This window comes from Lutra lutra, chromosome 4 (genome assembly GCF_902655055.1).
Source record: "Lutra lutra chromosome 4, mLutLut1.2, whole genome shotgun sequence".
NCBI classification, from domain to species: domain Eukaryota; kingdom Metazoa; phylum Chordata; class Mammalia; order Carnivora; family Mustelidae; genus Lutra; species Lutra lutra.
Genome location: NC_062281.1, coordinates 180,788,814 through 180,810,129, shown reverse-complemented (window position 1 = coordinate 180,810,129; position 21,316 = coordinate 180,788,814). Strand labels below are relative to the sequence as shown.

The 21,316-nt window shown below is 51.0% G+C and overlaps 2 protein-coding genes across 2 annotated transcripts; one reads left to right on the top strand and one right to left on the bottom strand.

The window, feature by feature from the left end:
* Positions 1-353: 353 nt before the first annotated feature.
* Positions 354-19,529, bottom strand: HTR1D (5-hydroxytryptamine receptor 1D). Its single transcript, XM_047726568.1, has 2 exons — positions 19,408-19,529; positions 354-2,688 (listed from the first exon to the last, which is right to left on the bottom strand). Exon 2 carries the CDS (start codon positions 1,978-1,980, stop codon positions 850-852), a length of 1,131 nt encoding a protein of 376 aa, XP_047582524.1. The 5' UTR covers positions 1,981-2,688; positions 19,408-19,529; the 3' UTR covers positions 354-849.
* On the top strand, positions 17,552-19,819 carry LOC125097420 (basic proline-rich protein-like). The gene is made up of 2 exons (XM_047724952.1): positions 17,552-17,621; positions 18,933-19,819. Exons 1-2 carry the CDS (start codon positions 17,552-17,554, stop codon positions 19,817-19,819), a joined length of 957 nt encoding a protein of 318 aa, XP_047580908.1.
* The last annotated feature ends 1,497 nt before the right edge of the window (positions 19,820-21,316 follow it).

Sequence of the window (21,316 nt, the reverse complement as noted above, 5' to 3'; positions counted from 1 at the left end):
CAAAAAAAATTCATGAAACAAAATTCAGAATGGTGTCCCACTCAAAGCTTGGTGGGTCCAAAGCCTGTCAATCTACGTCTTTGAGGGTGATAGTGGGTTTTAACTTTAGAACATTAAGGCGGTGCAACTCCTGGGGAAGGAGGAAGGGGAGAGGGTAGCTGATCTGCCTGTTCTTTTTTTTTTTTTAAGATTTTATTTATTTATTTGACAGACAGAGATCACAAGTAGACAGAGAGACGGGCAGAGAGAGAGAGAGAGGAGGAGGCAGGCTCCCTGCTGAGCAGAGAGCCCAATGTGGGGCTCGATCCCAGGACCCTGGGATCATGACCTGAGCCGAAGGCAGAGGCTTTAACCCACTGAGCCACCCAGGTGCCCCTGCCTGTTATTTTCTAATCAAGGTGCCTCGTTGTATGGAGAACTCTCCACCCTGACTCCAATTCTCTTTCAGCTCAGGTCATAACCTCACATACTCTCCTCCTCTGAGCTCCATACAAAACTTAGGTAGACCAGAAAGTCTCCCATTTGAACCTAGGGTCTCTCTCTAGAGTCGGACAGCTTCTCATCTGAATTCAATCAACGGGGAATCCTAGGGATCCCATTTCTCCCAACATGGATGAGCCGTGAAAATATGCTAAGTGGAATCTTCAGTCTTGTCACCCTTCACAAAACAGCCCCACTTTGGGTGGCACAGAAGTCAAGAAGACAACAGGAAGAAGAACGCTGAACAATTCTATTGGTCGAACCCAAACCCAACATATCAGGATGGACCCAAATCTCAGGAAAAATAAACAAGACAATTCCAGTGGGTTACAGGATGCAACAGATCACAAGAGTCACCCGCAAATAAGACTAGGTTTTCCGGAAATGGACAACTTTCTGAAAGGCTTGCCGGAACTCCTCGTTAAACACAGTGTATATTATGGGATTGATGAGGGAGTTGAGATAGCCAAGCCAGGTGAAGAAGTCAAAGACGGCGGGGTGGAGCCAGCAGGAGTCCCGGCAGATGGGGAGGACCAGAGATGCGACAAAGAAGGGTAGCCAGCAGATGATAAAGGCCCCCAGGATGATCCCCAGCGTCTTCGTGGCTTTCCTTTCTCGAGCCGTGGAGATCCTCTTGCGCTCCAGGACACTATCGGCCAGCTTGATTTTCACGTGGTTGAAGAAAAGAGCGGAGCCGGCTGTGTGGGTGTGCCCCTCGTGGAGGCTGGGGCTGAGGGAGCAGAGGGAGGACCCCGCAGAGCCAGCGATGAGTTGGGCAGTGGTGAAGCGCTTCCCGTAGAGCGAAGGTGGGTTCAGGATGCGGTTCCGGGCGGCCACGTAGATGCGGCCGTAGAGGATGATGAGCAGCACAGACGGGATGTAGAAGGCCCCACAGGTGGAATAGATGGTGTAGGAGATCTGAGACGTGTTCACCAGGCAGTCTGACATCTCTTCATGAGCTTTGGCCTGCCGCCAGAAGAGTGGCGGGATGGAGATGCAGATGGAGATGACCCAGACGGTGGCGATCATGACGGCCGCCCGGCCGGCTGTGCGGCGTTTACTGTACTCCAGGGCATCCGTGATGGCCCAGTACCTGTCCAGAGCAATGACACAGAGATGCAGGATGGAGGCCGTGCAGCACGTGATGTCGGAAGACAGCCAGATGTCACACAGGATTTGGCCAAAACTCCAGGTGCGAGTGGTGGTATAGGCGATGCTGATGGGCATGACCAAGATGGAGACTAAGAGGTCAGTCATGGCCAGGGAGCCGATGAGATAGTTGGCTGGGGTATGGAGCTTCCTGGTGAGGAAGATGGTGGTGAGAACAAAGGCGTTGGAGAGGGCTGTGGCCACTGTGATGACGGAAAGGAGCAGAGCAAGGGAGATCTTGAGGGCCCGGAGTGTCCCTGGACCCCAAGCCTCTGGGGTTTCCGTAGCATTCAGGGATCTATTGGAGGCCTCCTGGAGAAGGCCTTCCAGGGACTGGTTTGGCGGGGACATTCTAGGTGGCTCTCTCTTCTCACAGACTTGGACACACACAGCTCCCTTCACAGTTGTCTTGCCTATGGGACAATGTCATCCTTCTGCTTCACACTGGTGGGGGCCCTCCATCAGTTTGGCCCACAGTGAAAAGACCTCAAGACTTGACTATTTGAAGGACAGTGAGGTGACAGCTGGTAATTAAAGGTCTTTCCTAAACCAGATAAATCCCAAGACGTCTCACTATTCTGGAACTTCGCCCAGCAACTCTTCAAGCCCAGAGGACACATGCTGAATTTGTTAGACATTTATCAGGAGCACACACTAATGTGGACAGTGCTTTGGGATTCTCACTTTTGGCATTTGGGCTCCTTCCAAACCTTGAGGGATAAATGTGTTTAATGAGAACTTTGGAATTTCCCCCATCCTATTCTGAGAAGAAAGAGTCTGGGTTTCAGGTTGCCTCTGGGGAGCTTTTAAAACCAGAGACGAAAAGAAGTACCAGCAGATTCTCAGAAGTAGTCCGGTCAACAGCTCACCATTTTCCTAAGTTCATCTTGACACATCATGAGGCACTTAACTTTGGTTCCTGTCCCACTGATCACTTTGAGCCTGAACAGACAAAACATTCTGGTTCCCAAGACTTGAAGTATGCATGAGCTTAGAGAAGGCAAAACAAACCGATCACTGAGAATTCATCGAGAAGGGCACACGTCCAGAGCTCTGGGACTTAAAAAAGAAAAGAAGGCAAGAGTTAGGTTCTAGAAGGACAATTGAGATACTTGAGATGAACTCTTTTAAGTTTAAAAGCATACTGCTTAGTGCTAGCAGTGACACAGTGAAACTAGCGTTGTCAAAAGTGTCAGGAGAACACAGGGGAGAGCAACAAGTCCCACCCCCACAATTCCCAGAGGGGGCAGAGCCTCTGGAAGCATCACAGGCTTGTTATAAATACATGAAATCAGCTTTGTAAATTATGAATCAGAAACCATCATTCTATTTGCTCAGCAACAATGAAAACTAAACAAAATAATTCCGTGCACAGAAAAAGAAAAAAAAAAAAAAAGGTCACCAGGAAAGATACCAAATTTTTACAATGTATTTCTCCCTAGAGACCTTTCTTCGATTATTTTTTTTTAGATTTTATTTATTTATTTGAGATAGAGCAAGAGTGAGAGAGAGAGAGAGCACGCACAAGCAGGGGGAGAAGCAGGCAGAGGGAGAAGGAGGTTCTTCACTGAGCAGGGAGCCTGACGTGGGGCTCCATCCCAGGACTCTGAGATCATGACCTGAGCTGAAAGCAGATGCTCACCCACACTGAGCCAAAGAAGTGGCCCCCTTTCTTCTATTCCTAAAAAATTTTTCAAATTTCCTAGAGTGGGCATGCATGATTCTTAAAATAAACACAAAGACAAAAAACAAAAACACCTTTTGGTTAGCAGAGAAATTAATTGCAGAAATTAAAACAATGAGCATTTTTCATGGTGAAAGTTCAACTCCAGAAAATATATTCAGCTTTCTTTTTTTTTTAACTAATCTTTTTTTTTTTTTAAAGATTCCATTTATTTGTTTGAGAGAGAGAGATACAGAGAGAGAGGGGACACAAGTAGGGGGAGTGGAAAAGGGAGAAGCAGGCTTCCCACAGAGCAGGGAGCCCGATGCTGGGGCTCGATCCCAGGACCCTGGAACCAGGACCCATGCCAAAGGCAGATGCCCAATTACTGAGCCACCCAGGTGCCCCTATATTCAGCTTTCTAAATGGAAACTGGCAATGTTGTCACAAAAAATTCTTAACGACTCATTTTCTCTTCTGTGTGCTTGAATCTGGGTTTCAGTATTTGGGACATGGGCAATCCAAAGGTTTCTTGGAGCTTGGAGCTTCTGGTACAGATGATCGGGGTAAGATAAAGCAGATGGCACTCTGTGTAAGGCCTATCTCTGGCATGACCCCAGCTGAAGACTGTGGGGCTTACCGGTAGCCCCCTGGGATGGAGCTGGCCAGGCAGATCTATATATACACACTTTAAAAATGTGATTATAGGGGCGCCTAGGTGGCTCAGTGGGTTAAAGCCTCTGCCTTCGGCTCAGGTCGTGATCCTGGGGTCCTGGGATCGAGCCCCGCATCGGGCTCTCTGCTCCGCGGGGAGCCTGCTTCCTCTCTCTCTCTGCCTGCCTCTCTGCCTACTTGTGATCTCTGTCAAATAAATAAATAAAATCTTTTAAAAAATAAAATAAAAATGTGATTCTAATTATATGTGAATTTGTTTCATTGTTTGTTTTGCAACTTAATATATTTTGAACTTTGTTCCATCAGTCGTTCCCATAATATCATTCTTTTTTTTTTTTTTTTTTTTTTTTTTTGACAGACAGAGATCACAAGCAGGCAGAGAGGCAGGCAGAGAGAGAGGTGGAGGCAGGCTCCCCGTGGAGCAGAGAGCCTGATGCGGGGCTCGATCCCAGGACCCTGGGATCACGACCCGAGCCGAAGGCAGAGGCTTTAACCCACTGAGCCACCCAGGCGCCCCCCATAACATCATTCTTAAGGGCTGCATATAGCTCCAATGGGTAGCTACATTAAGATTTCAATAGTCAAGGTCAGGAAGGATGGCATTCCTGGTGGCTGGAAAGGCAAGAGCAGAGGGCCAGAGGTCAGAAAGTGCAAGGCCTGGGAAAGAGCCCAGCTGGCTGGAGCACAGAGAACAGAGGCGGGTAGCAGAGAAGGCTCAGGAGGGGATTGGTACAAGAGGTGGGAGGAGCTGGGTGCAGGGGGGAGCTTGGCTTGGGCAGGACAATCTGGGCTCCAATCCCTCCTCTCTCCCCACCCTCCTGTATGACCTTGGGCAAGTGCCTTACCCCTTTCTGAGTCTCAGATTTTGTCTTCGAAACAGCCACCCTACCTGCCTCAACAGCTTCCATTGCTCCTAGCAAGGCCAGCCTCTGAAACCCAGTAAACACTGAGCGATGTCAAGTCTCAAGTCTCATTACCATCTGACTCAGCAGAGGCTCAGGGACTTGTTGGGAAAGTTCAGTCTGTGTCCGTTGATTGACTGATTTTTAAACCATTAAGAAACTAAACTACAGGGGCGCCTGGGTGGCTCAGTGGGTTAAAGCCTCTGCCTTCGGCTTGGGTCATGATCTCGGGGTCCTGGGATCGAGCCCCACGTCGGGCTCTCTGCTCAGCGGGGAGCCTGCTTCCTCCTCTCTCTCTGCCTGCTTCTCTGCCTACTTGTGATCTCTTTCTGTCAAATAAATAAATAAAATCTTAAAAAAAAAAAAAAAGAAACTAAACTACAGCAATGCAATAGTTTCTCTTCCAGTCCTCAAACTGTGGGAACTTCAGCTTAAAAAAAATGTATCTTCCCAGGGCACCTGGGTGGCTCAGTGAGTTAGGCATCTGCCTTCAGCTCAGGTCATGATCCAAGAGTCTTGGGATAGAGCTTCACCTCGACTCCCTGCTCAGAGGGGAGCCTGCCTCTTTCTCTTCCCTTCCTCCTGCTCATGCTCTTTCTCTGTCTCCCTCTCTCTCAAATAAATAAATAAAATCTTTAAAAACATATATCTTCCTAGAGGAGGGTAAACATTCTCAATTTAAGAAAACAAATCTGGGGCATTGGGCTCTCTGCTCAGCAGGAAGCCTGCTTCCCCCTCTCTCTCTGCCTGCCTCTGCCTACTTGTGATCTCCCCGTCAAATAAATAAATAAAATCTTTAAAAAGAAAAAAAGAAAAAAAGAAAACAAATCTGTTGGGGTTTGTTTTTTTTTTAATGTAGACTTGACCCCAGCATGGAGCCCAGTGCAGGTCTTGAGCTCATAACCCTGAGACTGAGACCTGAGTTGAGATCAAGAGTCAGATACCTAAGTGACTGAGTCACCCAGGCACCCCAAGAAAACCAATATTAATCTTAGCCTGCTCAAGAACATTCCCAAAGTTGAAAAGATATTATTATTATTATTATTATTATTATTATTATTATTATTATGTCTTTTATAAAGCTCCTGCTATGTTGCAGGCACTGAGCTAGCCCTGGGGCCAAGAGTCACCCACTGTGACATGGGCATTATGGCCCCACCTTATAAGTGAGCAGAGAGGTGATGTCATCTGCCCAAGGTCACCCAGCTGGAAGTGGAAAAACTGGGTCTGGAGTCATTCTTGAGATTTCCATTCTTCTCCACACTGCCTGGAAGAAAAGCCTTAAGGCACATGTGCTTCCAGGAGTGAAACTGGTTTGGGCCTCACAGGGATAGGTGAAAATGATGCCCTCTCTGACCCTCTCACTCCATGCTCCACCTCTGGCTGAAGTTTTCCTCCCACTTTGGTTCACATAGAAAATGTGAAGTTGGGTTGGACTGTTTGGAATGTTCTTCCTTCCAGACAGACCAGGTGCAGTCATTTCTTATGGAGGGCTGTGCGCTTGCCTCACAAACCCATCCATGTGGCTGTCCCTTGGGTTCCAGGCATTCCAATGACCTCACTCAGTGAAAGGCGTGGGCTCGGAGAGGCCTGGGAGGCTGGTAGGTGACATCTTGGGAAGGACAGGGTAGCTTGCCTTGGTCAGGAATGCTGGGCTGGAATTTTGAGGGAAGCCACATGATTCTGAAGCTCTCTCCTTCCTCTCCTGCCTGCCGTCCTTCCCCACCCTCAACAAGGTTGGGGAAATTTCCCACAATCCTGCTACCTTTGGCGATAAAGACTGCAGCTCTATAAGCAGCTGCCTCTCCTATCACACTTCAGATAATAAAACAAAAAAATACAAATGAAAGCAACAGTGAGATAGCACATTCAACCAGCAGACAAGGAAGATGTTTTAAATCTGATCCTGCCACGTCACCCCGTAAGGGTGTGGACCAACGGGAATTGTCACCTACCACTAGCAGAGTGGAAAGAGGAGGAATCTTGTTAGCAAACACTCTGATATTATCTCATAAAGCTGAAGATGCGATGATTACCTCATGGCCCAGTAATTTTGCTCCCAGGTGTGGATCACAGGGAGGTTCTTCTCTGTGTTCATCAGCAGAGAGGAACAAGAATGGTCACCGTGGCATGGACTAGAAACAACTAGAAACCACCAAAACATCCATCCACAGGAGAGTGGTAGAATGTGGCATATCCCTGTGCCAGGGCCCCATGGAGAAGCCAACCTCAATAAGCCAAAGTTGTACTCAAGTGGGTGCTTTTCCCAAGCAACACTGAGTGCCAAAGTCGCAAACACGGAGGGAGAAACAAAGTGTTTAGAGACATAAATATATGTTGGTGAAGCCATAAGGAAAAGCAAGGAAATGTTAAATATAAAATCCAGGATTGTGGTCACCCCTGGAGGGGAAAAAAGGCAGGAATGAGATTGTGCAGGAGTTTTTTAAGGTGGTGGTAGATACATGAATGTTGATGATTATTCTTTGAACTGAATGTATATTATAATACATAATTTTTATAGGGAATGATATATTTGTAATTATTTCTCTTAGACAATCAAGTTTGAACATTTGAGAAAAAAAAAAAAAAAAAAGAACCATACTACCAGCAATGACACGGACACATTTTGATGCAGTAATACCTGTTGATACATTTGAATCCAGAAGATCTGGGTTCTGGTCCCAGCTCTGCCACGGACCATCAGGTAACTAAGGATAAGTCATGACTTCTCTTGGACCCTTAGTTTTTTCCTTGGTAAAATGGAAATATAAGCATGGGTATGCTGCCCCAAAGGATGTTTCATACTTCCAGTAAGATCATGTATGCGATGTGTACTAACTATAGAGACTTTGACAAGTGTAACGAGGATACAAAGATGGCAGGCAGTGGCTAAAAGCATACATCTTTTAAAAATATATATATATATGTTTTTAAATTTTATTTATTTATTTTTTTTAAAGATTTTTTTATTTATTTGACAGAGAGAGATCACAAGTAGGGAGAGAGGCAGGCAGAGAGAGAGAGAGGAGGAAGCAGGCTCCCAGCTGAGCAGAGAGTCCGATGCAGGACTCGATCCCAGGACCCCGAGATCATAACCTGAGACGAAGGCAGAGGCTTAACCCACTGAGCCACCCAGGTGCCCCTAAAATATATATATTTACTTGTGAGAGAGAAAGAGCATGAGCGGGGGAAGGGGAAGAGGGAAAGGGAGACAGAATACTCAAGCAGACTCCCTGCTGAGCAGGAAGCCCAGTGCCAGGACCCTGAGATCATGACCTTAGCCAAAATCAAGAGCCAGACACTTAACCGACTGAGCCAGCTAGGTGCCCCTCAAAGCATACATTTTAAGTCAGGTAGGATCAGGTTCCAATTCCTGTTGCTCCACTTTCTTGCTATGGCCATTGGGCAAGTCATGCAAGCTCTCTGGGAGTGCACTGCCTCCATGATCAGAGCTGATAATCTGGACCTCACAGAAGCTTGGGGAGAACCGGTAAGACCATGGATCCAAACGCCTGACAGAGTGAGTGATGACTTCTCTGGTTTCTCTATAATATGTCCAACCAAATTCAGGTCTGCAGGCAATGAGGTCTCCTTTGTCTACTGTCCAACAAGCCATCCCTGTGCATTTTAGTGAGTCATGTCTGCCACTGTCAGAACTACCGTCCATACCAGGGAGCTTCTCCCTTGTCGAACGCAACCCCATAAACCACCGCAGCAGCACCAGCAAGGACTCCCCTCAGCCCAGTGGTGTCTCCCTGCAGAGTCTAGACCGCACAGACCCCAGCCACACCATATACTCTCAGCTCTAGCATCTCTCCAGCGAGAGGGAGGGAAAAAGCAGGGTGTCAATCTCAGTTTGTTGCGCAGACCACTTCCGAGCATCGCTGATTGGACCAGCGGACACATGACCCCAAATGAGCCAACCAGATTCTCTCCTGGGAAATTAGCAAGGAGACTGCGAGCAGCTGGGAAGATTGACGACGGAGGAAGTGCAAACTGCGAGTCAAGGACCCCGAGGCTGAAATCTGGCCATGGCCAAGACCAAGGCCAGGGCAGGTTTGGGGGCAGCAGAAAAACCATAAGTAAATAAGAAAACAGGTCTGCAGAGAAAGGTAGGAGAAGGGAGTAGACAGAGAAAAGAGCAGAGAGACAGGGGAACCCCCTGTCCCAAGAGAGGAAGAGGAAGGAAGCTTCCAGATCCAATGGCACTCCTTCCTATTCCTGGATGTCCATGAGCAACCTCTGTACCCAGGAATCCTCACTGGTACCTGCTCCTGCTTTTCCCGGTGGAGTCAGTTTAAATGGACTGAGAAACAGTCCAACGGACCCTGGGAAGTGGTAATAAGACTGAGTTCCTTTTCCCCCAAACAGTCCCAACTGTGGGGTGGAGGCAAGTCATTTCACCTCCTGGGCTTTTCTTCTTCTATCTGTAAATTGGGGTAATAGCACCTTTCTCCCAGAACTGCTCTGTGAGTTCAGTGGGAAGGATGAGAGCCTGGTCCACAGCAGGGGCTCTTTGTAGCCCTTTTAACAAGGGCTTCCTACCCAGGGCTCATTCGGTTTGCATAAAGATTAGTCACCTTCCCTTTCTGAAGGATCTTTATTTTAACAGAATCATAAAACCTTGCCAGAAACCAAGAGGATATATGGGTTTAATGTATCCTCAGAAGCCAGTCTCATCCTTTGAAAGAAAAAAACCCTGGGCTCTGTGATAAAGATTTGTTACTGTAGGATAACCCCCCCCCCCCCGCCCCCGAGAGAAATCCGGGTCTGTGCTTTCTCTAGAAGCCGTGTGGTATGGCTGAGTGATCCCTGGATGGGGAAATCATTCTCCACAAATCTGAGGAATGCTTTATATTTTACAAAGTGCATCCACAGCTATGGCCCTCTCCTCTCCAGGGCATGGGACCTCCCTCAGCCTCAGTTTCCTCCTCTGTAAAATCAGGGCATCAAGTTTACCTCTCTGGGGGTGTTGTGAGTGTGAAGTAATATATATGGAGAAAACTGGAAAAGAATTAACATGGGTGTGTCTGTCTGTCTGTATCTGAGCCCAAGAGCTGACTTCTAATTAGTTTTGCAAGCAAGTCTATCCTTCACCTGTTTCTCTAATTATAAAATCTGGAAAATGTAGAAAATTAAAAAGAGCTAAACCTCTTACCAAAACCTTCTACTCGCCGCCATATAACCAACAAAAACCTGCACGTATGTCCACCAAACCACTTGTGCAAGAATCATTTACACAGGCACGGTTTAACAGCCACAGACTGAAAACTATCCCAACAGACATCTGTCGTAGAGCAGAGAAATGAGCTGCTGCAGACTCATGCAGTAGAATAGTACGCACCAGCGAGAAGGAACTCCAGCTCCTTGCTATGCACAACCACATAGAAAGAACAGGCATCATGTTGAGCCCAAGAAGCTGCACATTATGACACAGCACATGTGATTCAAACATCATGAAGTTCAAGAACAGGCAAAACTGACCTACACTGATGGAAGACCCAGGGCTTGACATTTCACCTCTTTGCGCTGTTTCTTTATATGGAAAATGGGGATGAGGGGTGCTTGGCTGAGTCACTCAGTGGAATGTGCAACTCTTGATCTCAGGGTTGTGAGTTCAAGCCCCACATTGGGTATAGAGACTGCCTAAAAATAAAATCTGGAGGGCACCTGGGTGGCTCAGTGGGTTAAAACCTCTGCCTTCGGCTCAGGTCATGATCTCAGGGTCCTAGGATTGAGCCCCATGTCGGGCTCTCTGCTCAGTAGGGAGCCTGCTTCCCTTCCTCTCTCTCTCTGCCTGCCTCTCTGCCTACTTGTGATCCCTGTCTGTCAAATAAATAAATAAAATCTTAAAAAAAATAAAATCTGGGGTGCCTGGATGGCTGAGGCAGTTAAGCATCTGATTTTGGCTCAGGTCCTGATCTCAGGGTCCTGGGATCAAGCCTCCTGTTGGACTCCCCGCTCAGTGGGGAGTCTGCTTGTCCCTCTGCCCCTTCCCCTGCTCGTACACTCTCTCTCTCAAGTAAATAAAACCTCTAAAAAGAAAAGTAAAATAAAATACAATCTTTAAAAAAAGAAAGTGTGGACAATAACAATACCAACCTCAAAGTGCGGTTATGTTTGAGTGAGCTGAACAAAAAGCCCAGCCATATAGTAAACGCTCCATGGTTAGTTATAATGAACAGCCCCTCCCTGGCAAACTTGATTTAGAAGGAACATGTTAAATGATGCAATCCAACCCAATCGGCTGGGATTGCTGATGTCCAGAGAGGTAGATATCTTGTCTAAGATTACACAGTGCCATTTCCCTTCTCAGCTCAGCTCCGTGCTTTTACTATCTCATGCTGCCTCCACCAGCACCCGTCAAAAGGAGGGGGAGATATCCTTGTCCCTCAAGTCTGGGTTCAGTGTGAACTAGCTGTAGTCAACAGAGTAAGGCAGAAGGGACAGTGAGCCAGTTCCAAATTTAGTCCTCAAGAGGTTGTGCATGTTTCTGCTTACACTTTGCCACTGCCATGAGCACATGTGGGGGTGAGCCTACCGGTCCCTAGAGGAGGCAAAGACACATGGAGCAGAGAGCCACTCCAGCCAACTGCCCCCAGGGAAAGCCAGCCTAGGACAGAGGCTCTCAGCAGACCAGCAGATGCCTGTGTGAACCCTGCTAAACCAGCAGAAATGTCCAGCCAATTTCAGATTAAATCAGCCAGTCTCCAGATGCAGGACTCGTAGGAATAAATGTCTTCTTAATCCCCTGAGTTTGGGGATGGTTTGTTACATGGCAATAGCTGATATAGTCCCCTTGTTTGCTGAATTACTAAATTCTGTCAGTTCTACTGCATAAATCTAACTGTGCCTTGACTCTTCGCTCCCTTCTAGCCCTGTTTCAGGCTGCATCTTCTCTGGCTTAAATGGGCTCTCTGCTGCCACTCCTACCCCCTCTTCATTCTCTCACCACATCACACCCAGAATTTTCCTTTATTTATTTTTTATTTTTAATATTTTATTTATTTATTTGAGAGAGATTGAGAAAGAGAGTGAGAGAGCATGAGCAGTGGGGAGGGGCAGAGGGAGAGGGAGAAGCAGACTCCCCACTGAGCAGGGAGCCTGACCCAGGACTCCATTCCAGCACCCTAGGATCATGACTTGAGCCCAAGGCAGACGTTTAATGGACTGAGCCACCAAGGTACACCAGGAATCTTCCTTTTAACTAAAAATCTGGCCATCTCAGTTCTTTACAGTCCTCCAGGGGCTCCCAAGGCACATGGGATTCAGCCCCAGCTTGGTCTAAGAGACCCTTCACGACCTGGTCTTTATTTACATTTCCAGCATCATTTCCTGACCCGTCAGATCTGCTAGTCTTCCTGCTAGCACCCTGCTGCCTTGAGCCCCAGTGCTGCTTTCTGCTCCAAACCTTCATCCCTGTTGGGTCCTCTGCCTGGAAGGTATCCCCTGCTCAGTTCTCTGGTCGCCTAATGCAGTCACACTTTAGGACTAAGTTCTGACATCGCCCCAGGAAGCCTTCCCTAACTTTCTCCCCCCAGCCCAGCTTGGGTTAGATACCCCGCTTCTGGACTCCTACCACCACAGCTCTAACCACGCTGGACTGTCTCCGTCACTGGACCTTGAGTGCAGTGACCATGGCTTACTTAACCCCTAGAGCTCAGACACCTGGTCCAGAGCAAAAGGAAGGAGCGCTGAGAACAGAGCTTGGCCTGAGAGTGGGAAGCCCTGATCTTTGCTTCGTTCTGCCATAAACTCTTTGGCCTCAGATAAGTCAGTTCCTGCTCTGTGCCTCAGTGTCTCCATCTTGAAAATGCAAGGGTTTGGGGTGCCTGGGTGGCTCAGTTGGTTAAGCATCTGCCTTCAGCTCTGGTCATGATCCTGAGATCGAGCCCTGACTGGGGCTCCCTGCTCAGCTGAGGAGCCTGCCTCTCCCGCTCCCCTTGCCCTTCCCCTCTGCTTATGCTCTCTCTAATAATTAAAATGTTAAAAAAAATAAAAAATCCAAGACAGGTGAAGCCTGTTTTCCAGGCCTTTGCAACAGCTAGGGAAGTCTGAGAAGGCAACACATTCCTACTTACAGCTTTGCACTGAGTTATGACCAGTGTTCAGTAGGGAAGGGACCACCTTGAACGACTAAGCCTTACACAAAGGCTTTGCAGTTGACAACTCACCGGATTTCCTCCCATGCTTGTGGGAAAGCGGGCAAAGGGGTTTTAAACTCTCGCCATCTGCCTCTCATACTACAGCTTGGAGACAGACTTAGTACCCCCATTTTACAGATGGAAAAATTGAGGTCCAGAGAGGTGAAATGACTAGCCCAAGGCCATGTGGGTAATATCTGACACAGCTGGGAATGAGAGCCAGTGCTAAAAAATTCTCGGATAGCTATCACTATCACTATCGGATAGCACGTGGCCGTTGAGGGCTTGAGACGTGGCCACTGAGATGGGCTGGAGTGTAAAACGCACTGAGTTTCAAAGAGTTTCAAAAAGAATGTAAAACATCTCACTAATAATTTTTTCTATCAGTTAGTTGATCATATTTTGGACATATTGAGTAAATAAAACATACGTGAAATTCATTTCACTTTCTTCTTCTTTCTCCTCCTCCTCCTCCCCCCTCCCCACGTCTTCTTCTTCTTTCTTTCTTCTCCTTCTCCTTTTAACACAGCTACCTCTAAATTTTCTAAATCTAAAATTACTTTGTGGCTTGATTCCGGTTTCTATCGCAGAGTGGTGCTCTCCAGCCAGGGGTTCTCGACGGGGGTGATATCGCCCCCTAGGGGTCATTTTGGGACTCTGTCCTCAGGAAACTCCCGCAATCCAGGGGCGGGGCTGGGACGGTCCTCGACTCCAACAGCAGTAACCGCAAAGTAACGGCAGGCGCTATTACGAGCTCCCCGTGCGCCAGGCACTGTTCTCAGCACGTCTCCTTTATCCACTCGTTTAAGGCTGATCCCACCCTCTGAAGTCAGTCTTGACTGGTTTTATTCCCGTTGCCCAGGGCAGCTCAGAGAAGTGGCTTGCTGAGGCCCTGCAGATCTAGGATAGGAACCCGGCTTGCTCGCCTCCCTGCTCCACCGCGCAGGAAAGGTGAGTGTGTTCCACTCCGCCCTCCACTGCACAAATAGCCCGCGCAAGCCTGCACACACTCACAGACTCTTTGCTGGGGACCTGGTCGATGCCAAGCTCCACCACTCGCACCTGAGTGGGCCCCGACCCCGGGGAAGCATGCACGCCATTCTCCACCTGCCTTTTCAGCACAGCCCAGAGCAAGGACAGAAACAGCCGCTCACTGCAGCCCATCTCACACTGGAATGAACCCACGGGCTACCTAGGGATCTTAGGAAACGCGCAGGTGCTGATTCCGTGGGACGGGAGCAGGACCTGAGATTCGGCATTGCTGACAAGCTCCCAGGTAAATGCGGCTGCTCCATGCACCGCAATGAACCGGCGGGAGATAACAGCAAAGTCAGCGCCAGGACTTAAGAATATCTGAGTGTCAGAGCAGGAAGGACTCAGGAATCCTTTACTCCAACTCCCTTGTGGTACTGACAGGGAGAGAGGCCCAGAGAGGGCAGGATACTTGCCCAAGGGCGCACAGCGAGTTATAGGCAGAGACCAAGTCTTCAGATTCCCATCAGTGCTCCTTCTGCTGCCTCCCATTTGCAGCAGGAACTTGAGACTAAGGACAGAAGTATCCAGAGGCTCTTGTGCCCAACTCACACCATACATTTTTGACATTTTCCAATCTCCCAGTCACCTCCATCTGGGTTTCCATACTAGGGGAGTGATTCTCGGAGCAGACTGGAGGGGCAGACCACACTTTGCCAGAAGCCTCTAGGGCTGCATCCCCAGGTCCTGGACCTCACCCCGCTGCTACCACCCCCCTAACCACCCCCCCCCCCCCCCCCCCCCCCGTGCTGCACTTCTGGATCCCCAGACAGCACTTGAGCTGATGGAGTGAATAAACCACTTTCAGGACAAGCGAGATGCTGTCTTCTCCAGACTGGTTAAACAAGGTTTGAACAATAGGAATTCATTTCCTAGAAATGAAAACACTGGATTTGTTAGTGCTTATGGTATCCAAACCTGTTCTTCACCATCTGCTCGCCCTGCTGGGAGCCATAATCCAGCTGTGTTACAAACACAAGCTTTAGAGTCAGGTAGACTGAATTTACTTCCCTGCTCTGCCACTTACTAGCTCTGTGACTCTGGGCAAGTTGCTCGACCTCTCTGAGCCTGTTTCCTCATCCATTCCACAGCTGTTCGCTTAAAGCCTTACGATGTGCAACGCACACGTGGACCCTGTTCCCGGAAGACTTCCGGTGGCCCCGGGGAAAAGCTCCCGGAACCTGGGTCCACAGACATCACTGAGGATGACATTGGAGCATGAAGGGAGCCCTGGGAATGTATGAGAGACCTGCTGTGACCCTGAGACCCCTTCGGAAAGTAGCCTTGAAATGGAGTGCTAGAGGACAAAGGCAGTCAGCCAGGGGAGAGGAGTTGGGGCCGATGACAGCTATTCCACAGACGGAAGAATCCTTGGAGAACTTTTCCCTTCATGCGCCCTGAATCCTTCTTCACTTCCCATTGCTGACCTGTCCAGAGGCCGCACAGTCCAGTCCTTCCCACTCCTCTTCGTGTGCACTCAGCAGAAGACCCCACCTCCAGCATGTCTGAGGCCTCCTTCTGCAAAAACACTGTGGTTCTCTCACTCCTCTGAGCTTTTGCACAGGCTATTCCCTCTACCTGAAATACCCTTCCTCTCATCTCCAGATCCACCTTCTCTGGAGGTTTCTCTGGACCCAAGAGATGGAACTGGTTGCTCCCCCCTCCCCACCGCAGGGGGCTCATTTGCTGATTGCCTGTCTCCCTGTTGGACTTGATTTCTGCAAGGGGAGGGGGGAGTGGTATACATGTGTCGTGAAGCCCAGCGCCCTCTGTGAGGGGACCCCTCATCCACCCACCCAAAGGCAACTTCACTCCCAGGATTGAATTCAACTGTCACCTCTTTGCTGAAACTTGTCCACTCGTTCCACCACTTATGGGAGTTTGGGAGGTCCCAAACTCGATACAGCCATCATCTTCCTCATCCACACCAGCCTCTCCTGTTTCCTCCTTGGCAGGCACAATCCCATTCCCATTCACCTATCCGCAGCACTCAGCATCCTCCCCCGCCCCTCTCTTCCCCAGCAATTACCCAGTTATTTCCCTTTCATGTCTGAGCAGGCTGAGGCTCAGAAAGGTCATGCAATCTGCTCAAGGTCACACAGCACATACATGGGCAGACCCAGGGTCTTGCTCTGAACAGCTCAGACTTCCTCCCTAGCCTGACCTCTAATTCCCTACAAGTCTCGTCTCCTCTCCCCTGACTTCCCCTCACACATCTGGGGCATTCACGTCCTGATTCATGCTGATTCCCCTCTGCCTGGAAAAACAATCTTTCCCACTCCCCTTCATGCATACCTGATGTCATCTGCCTTCTGCTCTGAAGTCCTTATTGAAAGCCACTTACTCCTGGGGCACCTGGGGCACCTGGGTGGCTCAGTGGGTTAAGCATCTGCCTTCAGCTCAGGTCATGATCTCAGAGTCCTGGGATCGAGCCCCGAATTGGGCTCTCTGCTCAGCCGGGAGCCTGCTTCCCCCTCTCTCTCTGCCTGCCTCTCTGCTTACTTGTGATCTCTCTGTCAAATAAATAAATGAAATCTTAAAAAAAAAAAAAAAAGCTACTTACTCCAGGAAGCCTTTTCTGGTGAACCAGGTGTGAAACCTTCCTCCTTGAAGTCCTCTCCGGACTCCAGGTCTGTTTGTGCCTCTCCCTGCCCATGCCTGGAAGCTCTTTGAAGAGCTAGCTACCTATTCCCACGGCCCACCAGTGACCACGACATAGTAGGATGGCAATCAGTATAGGAGAACTCCTTTGTAAGGCTCCAGTGAGCCCAGAAGAAATAATAGCATTTGCACTCTCCAGTGGCTCCCGTGTCAGAACAAAATCCGAAATCCTCACCACGGCCCACAAGGCCCTACCTACACTGTCTGCTGCACAAGACACCTACCTCTCTGACTTCGTCTCTTACCAGCTGCCCACCCCACACTTAAATATCACCTCCTTGGGCCGCCTGGGTGGCTCAGTGGGTTAAAGCCTCTGCCTTCGGCTCAGGTCATGATCTCAGGGTCCTGGGATCGAGCCCCGCATCGGGCTCTCTGCTCAGTAGGGAGCCTGCTTCCCTTCCTCTCTCTCTGCCTGCCTCTCTGCCTACTTGTGATCTCTGTCAAATGAATAAATAAAATCTTTAAAAAAAAAATATCACCTCCTTGGCAAAGCTCTGACTGACCAATATAATCAAGTATCTCTCATTCTCTAGGCTATCATCCTGCTCGATGCTCCTTTTAGCACCTCACCTGATCTGGTATTTTCTGCTCCTCTCTGTCTCACCCCTACCCCTCCCAAAACTTGCCTTCTGACGAGACCATGGCTGTATCCCCAGCATCTAGAACAATGCGAGGCTGACAATACCTAGATAGGTCTGCAGCCTGAGGAGAGATCTGTGCTGGGGACAAATCTGTATGAGTCACATGCACAGAGGTGGTAACTAAAGCCAGCGGGGGCGGGTGAGACACCCAGGGAGAGTGTCTAGTATGAGCAGAGCAGAGGGCCTGGGGGAGTAGATCAGCTAATGGCTGTAGAAAGAAGGATAAACCTGCAAAAAGAAGAGATGAAGAAGCGCCACATCGCAGGAGCCAGAAGTGTGTCCAGAGGAAAGGAGGGGTCAGCCGTGTCATCTGCTACTCAGAGAGAAAGTTCAAGACTGAACGATGTCTGTAGAATTCGGCTCGCTGGAGGACACCGGTGACCTTGGCAGACCCCTGCCCTTCTGCGTGCGCCCCAGACCCCTAACCATCCACAATGAGAGGGACCTCTCAGGTCCCGGGAACTCCCAGCTCTGAGAATGTATTTTCGCTCAGAGTCACACCACTTAACCAAGAACTGTCATGCATCTGCAGCCTAGGAGAGAAGAGATGACCCTGTCCGTTCACCCTCATTATCCGCCATGCATCTGACAAACTCTGAGAAGCACCCTTGTATTTCTGGGCCTGTTACTAGGCACCATGGGGGAGGAGAGGAATCCCTAAGCCCTACCAGTCAGGTCCAGCTGGCCAGCCCCTCCTTTCCAGGCGGTGGCTAGATCCTGGCTTCTGGGATGCCTCCAGAGTAAAGACCACCCATTTCTCCCCACCTGCTGGACAGGACCAAAGGCTGGAGAAGGTTCAGCTGTCCAAGCCGCCTTGCTTGCTGCTGTCAGTAAAGAGTCCCTCCAGGTCTCTGTGAGGAAGGCTAAGCCCCTGACCAGTGGCTGTGCAGTCCAGAGGAGAGACGTGTGCTCAATCAGAAAACACTGGAGGCTAATTCCAAGGAAGAGATTGAGAGATGACTCCCACTAATCAGAGCAATGATTTCTGCTAATGGCTGAGTTGTTGAGTGCCCAGGCGCTGTGCTGAGCAATGACCACATTGGATTTGCACAAGCAAGCCTGCAAGGCAGCATTCTTAACTCATTTCACATGGGAGAAAACCATGGCTCAGAAAGGTAAAGGGCTTTCCCAAGGTCAGGCAGCTAGTAAATAGCCAAGCCCGGTTTGCTAATGCAGTCAGTCTGATGGAGAGCACCTGCGCTGAACTGTTGAACTTCAACAGTGAGGCAGAGGGCTAAGTCTTAGATCCTCTTACAAGTAATGCGACCTTGGGCGAGATCGAATCTCCACTCTCCCGGTCTGCAGCAAAGCAGATTTCTTAGTGCCCTTCCAGTTCTGACATTCCGTGATTAGCTAGGATTTATACAGAACTTTACAGTCTAAAAAAAGGCATCCTTACAGCAGTTCCTTTATTCCCACGGATCGTGCAGGATGGGAGAAGTATCCCCTCCATTTGATAGACGAGCAATCTGAAGTTCGGAAAGATGCAGTGACCTGCCCAAGGTCACAAAGCGAGTCCGGGCCCGCCGGGCTTCGGGTCTGGAAACCGAGGCTCCACACTGGACGCTCTTTCAACTCCCTTCAGCAAAGGGCCGGCCCCTGCGCTGCGCCGCACCCCGACCTGGCCGGCAGGGGGCAGCGCCCCGCTTCCCTCCGCCGCCCGGGGCCACGTGGGGGCGTCACAGCCCCCGACCCAGGGGCGCGCCCCCCGCCCGGCCAGATGTCGCCCCCGCGTGGGGTGCCCCGAATGCGCTCCTGGGATCCCGCAGCCGTCTCCGGACGCTGCCTCGGCCCCCACTCCGCCCCGGGGCTCCGGGACAGCGCCCCCCACGGACGCTCCCCGCGGGTCGGACTGGTCCTCCGGGACCCTCTGTCCTGCGCGCGCGCGCGCGCTTCCCGTCCGAAGGCGCCGAGAAGGGGGCCGCGCGGGTCACCGAGGCCCCAAGCCGTGGCGCCCCCTCCCCGCCCCAGCGCCCTCGGGACAGCCGCCGCGGCCGGACTCGCAGCCGCCAGGGCCCCTGCGCGCCCACCCCGGGCGGCACTCGGCTCCGAGAGCTTACCCGCTCCGGGCCACGCAGGTGCGGACCCCGCGCTCGCCCGCCCGGGTCCTGCTTCCTCGCGCAGCGCCACGTCTCTCCGCCGGCGGCCGCCGCATCTCCGCCGCGACCCCCGCCGAGCTCCGGGCGCCGCCCGCCCCGCCGCCCCGGGGTCTCTGCCCGGCCCGCGCCCTCGAGATCCCCGCCTCCCTCCGCCCCGGCGGGCGCCCTGCGGCTCCCGCTCCGCGCTCCCCTTCCCGCGCGCGCCGCTCCTCCTCGCTCCCCCCCCAGCTCCTCCCCCGCGAGCCTCGCTCCCCCCTCGGCCCCCCGCCCGCGGTCCGCAGGCTCGGCCCCCTCCGGCTCCGGCCCCGCGGGGAGCTCTGAGCCCCCGCCGCCTCCCCAGCCCGGCCCCCAGCTCCCCGCGCCGCACCTGTAGGAGAGCCGGGGTCGGGGGTTGGGCTGGGTCCGCAGCGGGGGGGGGGCGGGAGGCGAGGCTGGCCGCGCCCAGAGCCCTGGGCTGAGAGCGGAGCCTCGGGTTCCGTCCTTCCGCGCCCGTCTCGGGTGTTCATCCCTAGTTGGGTTTTTTTTTTTTTTTTCTTCGTTTAACAAATAACTGTTGCTCTGTGTATCGGGCATGTTCTAGACACTGGGGACATGGTGCACTAAACAGATGTGGACCCAGGGGAGCTTATATGAACGTGATAAGTAAAACATAAAATGTTTGTAGAGGTAAATGGTATGGAAGAAAATGAAGTAGGGAAAGGAAAGAGACAGGAGGTGGCCTCACGAGCGGAAGCGGGAGGTGGGGACTGGGCTCTGCCCCAGTGTGGGGAACCGGGATTCCCAGCGAGGGACCCCCCCCCCCACACACACACACACGACGCTGTCGGTCGGGGTCCGTCGGGGTCGGTGGGGGGACTAAGGGAATGGCGGGAGCTGAGTTCAGGGAGGCAGGGGCCCCGTCCCAGACAACCAGGGCTGAGAGAGAGCTTGAACACAAAGCGGACATGGAGAAGCGATTGTGGCCGAGACACAGCGCTGGGCGCGTCGCGTGTCCGCTCCACGCGGCTCGGGCGGAGCTGGCCTTTCCATATCTGTACGGGCTTTCTGTCTACTTGGTTCTTCATGCATTTGGACGCCTTGTTATTAGGTCCATCCAGCATTAAGACTGTTACGTCTTCTTGATGAATTGACCCTTTTATCCTTATGAAGTGACTCTCCCTGCCAAGTTTCAGTCGTGAAGTGTCCTTAGTTGTGGGGAGGGAGAGACCAGCAGTAGGGTGGCCGGTTCCACAGCCCGCAGGAAGGTTCGACGCTGGCCCACCCACCCTCAGCGCCTCCTCCAGACTTCCTTCTTGGTGTCCTTCTGTGTCCTTCTGTCTCCACAAATTCCCTTCCCACCTGGCCCTCCCCTCCTTTCTCCACACCTCACTCTCCTGGTTTACTGTTGGGCCATTGGCCAGGGGCCTCCATCTCTCTCAATCTCTCTCTCTTTTTTGGAAAGCTGTGATCAATGATCATCAATAATGCAAAAGTTCTTTTTGTCTTAGTGCAAATCCCCGGCAAGTAAATCACTGGCAAATAGACAGAAGTTACGGGCAGCCACACCTCAGCCTCCTTCGCTCTACTCAGGTCCTGGGCTCTTTTCCCAAATAGGAAATAGGAAGATGGAGTGCTGCCATATGTAGGCATTTCCCAAAATAGGTGTTGCTGCTACTGCTGCCCCAAGTGGAACAGTCCTAGAGGAGGAAGGGGACCTGTCTACACAGCAGAAGTGACTGCACTACCACCGGGGTCCCGGCCTGAGGTCCTTGATTTGGGAAACCCACATAGAGTAGCTACAACTGGGGGATGTCCTCAATGAAAAGACCCAGACAAGGGGGCTCCTGGGTGGCTCAGTCGTTAAGCGCCTGCCTTCAGTTCCAGTCATGAT

Excerpts from the sequence above, each read along its gene's own strand:
- HTR1D (XM_047726568.1), bottom strand. The coding sequence starts at position 1,980 with ATGTCCCCGCCAAACCAGTCCCTGGAAGGCCTTCTCCAGGAGGCCTCC.
- LOC125097420 (XM_047724952.1), top strand. The coding sequence starts at position 17,552 with ATGGCTGTAGAAAGAAGGATAAACCTGCAAAAAGAAGAGATGAAGAAG. Across the intron at positions 17,622-18,932 it reads CCACATCGCAGGAGCCAGAA|CAAAGGGCCGGCCCCTGCGC; the intron begins GTGTGTCCAGAG and ends AACTCCCTTCAG.